Source organism: Vigna unguiculata, chromosome 2 (assembly GCF_037176805.1).
Source record: "Vigna unguiculata cultivar grain cowpea cultivar isolate G323 ecotype 2 chromosome 2, ASM3717680v1, whole genome shotgun sequence".
Lineage (NCBI taxonomy): Eukaryota > Viridiplantae > Streptophyta > Magnoliopsida > Fabales > Fabaceae > Vigna > Vigna unguiculata.
The window spans coordinates 19,622,148-19,631,690 of NC_140793.1; the positions used below are offsets into that span (position 1 = coordinate 19,622,148).

Consider the following 9,543-nt stretch of genomic DNA (forward strand, 5'->3'; position numbering starts at 1 on the left):
TAACACACATATATAATGGGATTGCAGGAAGAAGAAGATTGCAGCAACACCAATTGGGAATGGAGGAACAAGATTGTCAAAACTCACCAACTGTCCAAACATTCCTTACCAAAACCCTAGATCACTTATTTATCTCCAAATATCTAATTACCATACCTGTACAGTACACGTAACACACCCTAATACAAACCGTGCCACCTGTACAATGCTCCGTTAATGATTTAAACGGCGTTACAGAAAAAGGACCAAATAAAACACGAATTGCGAAAATGAGGACCATTTTAAACATTTGGTAAAAATGAGTATCATTTTAAACATTCTCTCAAAATGAGAACCATCCGCAACAAACACTACAAAAATGAGGACCAAAAAGATATTTAAGCCTTAAAAGTATTATGCAAGAAGAACGAGAAGCTTTCTTTAGTGATGAATTTTCTGAAGGGTTCTAAGACTATGCAAGCCAGGTGGCTATGGACTAAGCATAATGACCCCACCTAAATTGAAATTACTAAGCTAGAAGAAATAAACTATAGGACACCACAATTCGAGAAGGTGACCAATATTACTCATCATGCCCTAGAATGTGCTGAGTAGTAGTATTTAATCATACTTTAGGAGGAGGAAGTAACCATTTTGAGCCTTCTATCATACCAAGACCAAGGTAATGCTGAACCTCTGCGTATTTAAGTTTTCTTGTCAAATGAGAACGTCCTGTGGCATCTGCACCAGGTCCTGTGTTCATATACTCCCCAAAATAAAGAGTTCTGCAAATGGTCAAGTACGAAAACAAATATTGTTTAGAAGTTTATAATTAAAATAAAGAAAACAGGAAATATTATTAATGACAAAACCATTGTAATGAAAAGTTAAATTAGAAAGTTACTTGTCATATTCCTTGTGATTATTGTTACTCCACCCTGCCTTGTTGAAAATGTTGTCCATGTTACAATAAGAAAAGATCACTGTGGAATAACCAAACCATGCTCTTCCCAAGTAAGCACCTGTTCCAGTTCCAGTAAGTTCACAATGGACAAAGGAGAAGCCATTGTCTTCTTTGTTACTTTTCCTTGCTTGTGCTGTTATAAAAGTAAGCCCTGAATCGCCTAGCGTTCTTATTTCACAATTCTGCATAAGAAAATAAACCCCAATACTTATTGAAACTATATTTTGAGCACCACATATTAAATGGAAATGGAGTTCAGGAATTTTTATATACCACATATAGTGACTTTCCACTCCCAAAAATGTAATCAACAGTTCCTTGAATGTAGCAGTCTTTGAAAAAATGTCTATTTGCATCATCCAACAATGTATCTTGGTAACTATAAATCTGGCAATTATAAAATGTGGCTTTGTCTCCAGAAACTCGTAATGCAACTGCTTGACCTCCTACCGTGTTTAGACCAGGTCTTGGTGCGGAGTTCTAAAATATAAAATTCGTAAACCACATAAGAAATCTTTTAACCCTAATGTTGATGCATTTATATCTTGTGGTTTATATGAATTTTAAGAAAGATAGTATACTAACCCGTATTATTATGTTTGCCCCCACAAAATAGTCTGATAAAACAGATAATGTACCACTTTCAACAGTGCCATATTGTTTTGCCGTGCCCCCATAGGTCAATGTTGGCATTTGCCCTGGGGTCCCATAGAAGGTGATGAAAGGTTTGTTATTTGGAACAACGATTTTCTCTTTGTAAGTTCCAGGTCCAATATGCAAAATTACACGCTTTTTGTTCCCGTTAGGTATGCTTTTAAGGGCATCAGTGATTGTCTTGAATTGCCCTTTGCCATCTTGCCTTACCTTAATCACCGTCTGACCTTGTTCAGCAGCTACTAATTGACTGTCTAGAGTACCCTTTCTGTTATTTAAAGGCTTTACATTATTTGAAAACCATTGTCCTAATTGAGTCTTATCAGAAGGCATTGGTGTATCGGCAGACAACACAACTTGGGTTGTCAGAAAAACTACCATCAGAGTCAGCTGGATGCTAAAACTTGTAGGTTTTGAGGCCATATTTGAAGCTATTTTCTTTTCCATAATTGTTTTTCTTTTGATGAATACGCCATTGCAACTCAATTTATAAGAGGTAAGAACATCAGGAACTCTAAGTTTGGCACATTGCATATATCTAGGAGAGTTATTTTTTCAATGGCCCTTCTCATATGAAGCTAAAATTAACTCAGGAGTTAAAAGTTGAGGCAATTGAAGTTGTTAAAGTAGATCATACACGTATAAAAATTGAAACGGAAAAGCTTTTCTCCACATAAAAAATAGCACAATATTTTTGTGTAATATAAATAGGTCATAAAGCAATTAGGAAATATTAGAAGGTAGATTTGAATACATAATTAGGTAATGGAAACTTAATATATTTTTTCTATTCTTCATGATTCTTCTTTGGTTTTAAAAATGCTAGAAGGAAAATAAATTTATTTTTATAAAGTAGCATGGTTAGGTAAAGCACCATATGTACTATTATTTATTTGCAATTTTAAGCTTTAGAATGAATAATACTGTCAACATGAAAATATACACTTACTCTACAATAGTTAATAAATTAATCATAATTTTTAAAGTGTTGTAAAATGTATTCATTAACACATTTTTTCCACTTTCCCTTCATTATTAGTTAAAACATGCTACAATGTATGAAATAGATTCAAGACTCATTTATAAGTATTGATGAAAGTAACATTAGAACTACCACTAAACAGACTTTTTATGTCTGTTATTTTGGAACCTCCTCAAAAATTTTCTCAAGCCCTTTTCTGTAAATTCTTGTGATAATACACGATATTATCGCATTATTTTCATCAGAACTTCTCTTAATTGAAGATAATAATAGTTTCATAATTTTGTTTTTCATATTATATATAATTTTGTTTTTGATATTATATATTACGCATTAACATTAAGGGTTTGATATCTAGGTGAATTATTTTAAAACTATTAAATGTCTCGATATCAATAACATAGAAAAATGATAACACTTATACCCATTGTACTTAAAACATTACGTTTTATGACCATGTGGACCATACAAATATTTTGTGCTATTTCTTTCTTGATGCTAGATTATGGGCATAGTACAAGGATTTGTTATGGTATCAAAAGTCACATTTTGGAGTTATGATTTATACATTTGATGAATTCAACCTTTCTCTTGAAGAATTTAACGATTAACAATGATCATAAAAACACAATTTTAATACATTAAATAGACCGAATAAAATTCATATAACTTAGTCTTTTCAAAACTATTTAACATAAAATCAAAAGTCATTCTTTCGAAATCAATGTACTACCGAGAGAGTTCAAACTGACTAGTAATTATTTTTTTTCACCTTTATTTTTTTTTCCTTCCCTAATTTTTTCACTCCTTCCCTCCTTTTCATTTCTAAACCTTCACTGTTTCGTTCTTTGTTCGCCATTGAACAGACTCACCCTTCACCATTCCCGAACTAGCTTCAAGTTGTGAGATACCTAGGAACAACGTCCCAACCCAAACACTGTGTATCCTTCATTCGGTTGAGGCATCAAGTAGCGGCACCGATCATCGTTCCCTCTCTATCTCGACTCTGACGCTCATGCGAGAAAAGAGACTTTGCATCCTTGTTCGCGACTGTGCTCCCCTGTCTGGTCAAGGTCCTTCGAAGACTCCGGTGACTTTGGTGGAATAAGGTTCACGTCACAAACGAGGTGCATTTCACGGACGAGATTCGCGAAGCAGACTAGAACCATGCCCCTTCACGACGCAGAAAGAAGTGCATGCAAACCCTAATATGGGGAAAAAGCATAAATCCTTTGGGAATTGGTTTTTTTGGTCAAGTATGTGATGATTTAGGATTTGACATTTTGAGTTTTTTTGGATGGTTTTATTGAATTCCCACCTTTCCAATTTTAGTAAAAATACCTAATGTTTGAGAAATTTAGACTGATGTTGTATCTATAGGGTTCTGCTCCTCTAGGTTACCTCATTTTTGTTGGTTAGATGTTAAGTACATTGCGCAAACAACAGTGTTGAATAGGAGACTTTGATGAATAGGGTGAGCTTTGTGTGATGTTGCTAAAGGTGCTTGGATTGCAACATTTTTATTTTTTGTTGCATAGTTTCATACATTTGTATCCTGTATCCTGATTCCTTATTGTCATGACCATAGAATGGATCATAGTTTTTTCTCCTAATTGCATCGAAGTTAAGAAACTTGATTTTTTGTAGTGATGTGATTAGTGGTGGTTGTACTGTGGACTTAATTTTTTTATTTGAGAAACTAAGCACAGAAGAAGAGGTGTGGAGTTGATGTTGTTTTCTCACCAGGAACACCAGAAAGAGTTCTATAAAGTTTTTTGCACTCATTTCTTAATAGCAGACTTGGTGGAGTGCCTTTTCATCCTACGCCTCTTTATGATCATGCAAACTTACATTGATCTTTCTGTTGGTTTTGCAGGTTAGAGGTGTTAGACCACTTCCACTGCCTACAACTTTTGAGTGCCTTGTGATGGATCAATACTTTTGCTTCTTAGAATTTTGTATTTTGTCTTTTTAACTTGTTGTTATTGACTCGCTTTAGCAATCTGAAGCCGTGAAAAAGCACATCGATTTAAAAGTGGGAACGTATTGTAGAGCCATGGGAGTTGACTTCTGGGACGCTGCTATGTGGAAACAAGAAATGGAGAAATATGAGGTGAGGATTTTTGCATTTCTATTAAGACTGAAAGATGCCCTTGTTAGTTGTATGAACATGCTCTACTTAATCATAATCTGTCTGTTTGTGCCTTGTGTGGATGCTTTGGATATGCAGCTTTTGGAAATCAAACACTAGAGAATCTGTAACATCCCTGAGGAATATTACTTAAAATAAATAATAAAAGAAATAAATTATAACAAAAGTCGCCTGAATAATAATCCCAACGCGGGAAGATTTAAATTTATGAAAAACATGGCCAAAACCTATAACTTAAATAATAGTGTGTTACAAGTTCTCAAAATTCGTGTTCATAAATAAAAGCATAATAAAATACATATGAGGAAAACCCTAACTCTAATCCCAAAGCTAGCCCTCACTCCGTCGCCTGGACATCCTCAGCACCACTTGTATCAACATCTGCTCCCGTGTAACGAATCACACGATCATCGCCATACACAAACAGAAAGGGTGAGCTGAGAAAATAAAATAACAAATATATAATACACAAGATAAATCATACATCCATCTTATTCATTCTACATAGTTCTTGGCCAAGACCTTAACCTCAAGGCTTTACAACCTTCAAATCACACAGCTGGTTAGCCTTGGACTCGGGAATATGATGCTCACACGAACCTGCCCGCTCGTGGTCCTGCATCTACGAACCTCCCCGCTCGTAGTCCTGCTCTACGGACCTGCCCGCTTGTAGTCCAATACATGTGATCCACCAGCCCCGTACCTTTCCGCACGTGGCATCCCTCAAGCGTGAGCACGGAACATACGAACCTACCTCACTCATATCCCCACATGAGAGTAATTGGATATGAACCTCCCCGCTCATATCATCACATGTTAACCACCATCCATGAACCTACCCGCTCATGGCACAGCATCTCCCGATCAAAGCATAGCATCATTGTTAGTTAAAAGCAACACACACAACTCATAACTTGCTGCGCAATCGCTTGGCGCATCAGCTAGCACGCTTGGCGAAATAGGTTCAGACCGCCTGGCGGTACCTGTCCGCCGCTAGGCGCCAGTGCCCTTCCAGCGCCACTGTTTTCCCAACACCGCCTGGCAGAGCACTCCCTTGCCACCAGGTGCCACCAGGTGCAGAGTTTCCCCCTGTTGTTCCTATCGCCTGGCGCGCTTACTCGAGCTGCCAGACGCCATGACAGTAGTGAAAACCTGATATTATATGCACTCCATACTATCCAGCTTAGACCCCAAAGTGTTCTAGATCATTGTAGCACCTTCACTTAATGAACCTCAAGCCTAATCATCACATCACACAAATCTATTTCTTATCACATATACTCACATTTCTACCCATTCAAACTAGATGATTTACCCACCATCAAGAAGAACAATATAACTTATTAAGTTATAGCAGAACCCACTCTGGTATTATCCCCGCATCAGTTTCCACTGAATGACAATATCACATAGTCCAGTTACCTCTAAAAATTTGACTGTTATTTTTATTGCAACTTTACCATAATCTCAATTCAAATCCTTTCCAATTGAGTCTACGCCTAAGCTTCCACTTAACAAGACCCTTACTTAGCCAACATTGCATCTACATTATACCTCATCGAAAATACTCCAACCTAACACATCTCTCCCTACAACTATCCCTCACAGTGATAAGCTATTTATGTATGTCCATCATCCATCCATCATCCACACTTCATCTAAAATCATACCTTAACACACATGCACCCCTGTCTTCCTCTTTTAATTCACCAATTACACAGTTCCCTTTTAATTTACCAAAATTCTCTTTCTCCCTTCCACGAAACCAACTGCAACATAGCCCCAATTGGGTCTGCCCACGCCATCGCCTGGCGGCTAACAAGGAGCCGCCAGGCGGCATACCAGAACCTGGCCAAACTGCCCTCATTCTTGCATTCTCCATGAATCCTATTCTACCCTTCTTCTTTCCCAGTTACTCATCATACAGTCATATTACAGAATCGACATAATTTCGCGATACCAACCCACACCAGAACATGATATCAATTTAGGTAAAACATCACTAACGTCAAATTTCAAGAATTTGAATCCTTACCATCACGTAATTGAACCTTTATAGGTTAAAATCCCAACCCGAAATATAATCATCTCAAGTGAAGCAATCACGCATAATTGACATTCCCATATAATAATTTTCCTAATGGAACCCCCAACACACGAGGAAATTCAAGAAAACACGTAAAACAGCAACAGTCATAAGAACCGCCTGGCAAAATACCACCCACCGCAAAGCAACTCAAACAAAAAACGCCAAGAACTGGGCCAACACTGATGTGCCGCCTGGCGGCACATGCATGCCCGCCAGGCGGTTTTTGGGCAGAATCTAGAATTTCGCAGAAACAATGCAACAGACGAAAAGCTCATGCAATCATGATCATACCAGGCATAGTAATAAGGATTTTGATCATAAACACGCAAGTACAACTCCCCTTACCTGGATTCCTTGCTAAACTCGAATTAGTATGCGTATCCCTTCACAAAACTTCCTCTCCTTTGCTTTCCACTCCAACCTACGTAATTTCAGTCTCACCAACCCACAACCAATTAATCACCAAGTTAAGAGCACAACCATTTCAACCAAATCATCTTTTGTGATAAATCCTACATCTTTAGAAATTAATCATCATGTCAAGCCTTCAATATATAACTAAACAAAAATGCATAATTTAAATAACATTCAAGTGGCACACATAGGACTCAAACCCAAGTCCTCACACACAATAAAGTACTCTCAACCACATGAGCTAGTACTTTTCCACGTCATAGTTCCACACATTAATTGCTTTAAATGTTTCTATTACCTGCCATAATTAAATAATTATTTAAATAACTATTTAATTTTTCTCGGGTCTTAAAGAATCTCTTAACAGGGTTTGGGTTTTATGAGCCTTATTGGCTTATTGACTTTGCTAATGCTTGCATTGTTATTCACTCTGTGGGAGGATATCAGGTACTATACATAAGATTAATGGAAATCAATTGAACTACTACTTTCTTTTCTTAACATGAAATTAATGGAAATAATGGTATTCGTGCCGAAAGCACCACTGCACCAGGTAATTAAGTTACCTTTAGGAAGAAATTAAAAGAACTATTAATATACTTATTTTTCAATAGAGAATGAAAAAGATTGACCTAAAAACTTCATAATACCCTTTTGCTAGCAATTTTTTAATGTCTGAACTTTTTCATGTTACTTGAGAAATCATAGTTTTGTCATGTTTGTAGTCATGTTAATTTTAATCTTTTTGTCTTTTAGCTATAATAGAGTAATATTAACTTTAGGCTTAATCATTTATAGTTTTAAAAACCTTTTCTTTAGATTTCTACAATGAAGAATTATTTTATTTTGATTCTTATAAATATCAATTCAATAATTTTTAGTTCATACGTATGCATATGAGTTTTAGTTTTCTATTTTACTTTTTATCCTCTAAAATTGCATATATTAAAAATAATCTATTTTAGATTAAAATAAACATGACTATTTTCTTGTGAAAAGTTATATGATCAAATCAAAGGTAAAAGTTAGCGATCTATGTATCTTCTTTACCATTTCTTGTGAAATTAACACATTGATGTATTTCCCTAAAATCTTTTCTTGATGTATTTTTATAAATAGATTTTTAAAGTTGTGGTTTTTTATTTACATTTTAATAATGATTTTTGCAGGGAGACCAAAATTGTACTGGTATCATACTGTTGGCTATCAAAGATGCTTTTAGCATTATCCAAGATGTGAGCTTTCATGCTAATAATATAGTAAGTGTTGATAAGTCATTGTTATTTGTGGGTTAATTTAGAAATACTTGTGTGGCTCTGGCCATTGTTTTTCACTATAATATTGTGCTTTGGACTATAGGCAGTTTAACTAACGCTATGATTTACATAATTTGATTTGAAAATGTTTTCAGACATCATGATCTGTGAAAGCCATGTTCAAGAACCCTTGCATTTGACTTGTATCAAAGCATAGAACTTTTCAACAGCATAAGAAATTGTTGCCATTGCTTTCCAGAAATACTCTCAGATCATCTCCAGAAATATTCATCACTTAATAATGTAAGCCCTATTCAAAGAGTTATCTTTCTCTTTTTGACAAAGAATCGATAGAGGACTACGAAGAAGAACAACGAAGGGATCAATAGATTAATCTTTGTTTGAGTAGCTTTAAACTCTAAACTCAGAGTTTTTATATTTATAACATTATGTATTTTCTTTATTCAACATTATGCATTTTTTTATATTTACATTGTAATTGTTAATACTTTATCAAATCATCAATAAAATTAATTTTGGTTAATTTGTGTACTTTATGTAAGGCCCTATTCTTTTTATGCCTTTAACAAAAAGAGTTGCCCCAAATCTAATGGGCCTAAGGGCTGGCCCAAAGGATAAAGTTGAATTCTAAGTTTGCCCTAACGTTTCCACTTTCACTCTTTCAGAAAAATCAATCGTCACCTTTCCTTTTCTCTCACAGAACGATCTGTTATGGTTGCCCTAAGTCTTCTTCGAACTAACTCAAACCCAGCTCCTACTCCACGTAAGTATCTCTTTCTAGCTCGTATGATTTCCATTGATCTCCCTTCGTATTCCCAGTTAGGGTTTCGTAATAATCCATCCCTTGGTTCTGTTTTCCCTTCTGTTTTCAGCTCTTTAGTTCATTCTTAGAGCTGCAGTGCTCGCTGTCGTGCCATCACGGTCTCTGCTAACCCTTTTCCAGGTACGGGAAGTTAGGGTTTTTGCAAAATCGTTGGTATTCATGATTATTGTGTAATATTTGTGTGATTTATTGTTTTGTACATTGCTATA

General features: G+C 35.8%; 1 protein-coding gene across 1 annotated transcript; it reads right to left on the minus strand.

Moving 5' to 3' along the window:
* Positions 1-288: 288 nt before the first annotated feature.
* On the minus strand, positions 289-2,043 carry LOC114174727 (pectinesterase PPME1-like). The gene is made up of 4 exons (XM_028059572.2): positions 1,529-2,043; positions 1,217-1,423; positions 884-1,125; positions 289-764 (listed from the first exon to the last, which is right to left on the minus strand). The coding sequence occupies exons 1-4, from the start codon at positions 2,018-2,020 to the stop codon at positions 605-607; spliced, it is 1,101 nt and encodes a 366-aa protein (XP_027915373.1). The 5' UTR covers positions 2,021-2,043; the 3' UTR covers positions 289-604.
* Between the last annotated feature and the right edge of the window lie 7,500 nt (positions 2,044-9,543).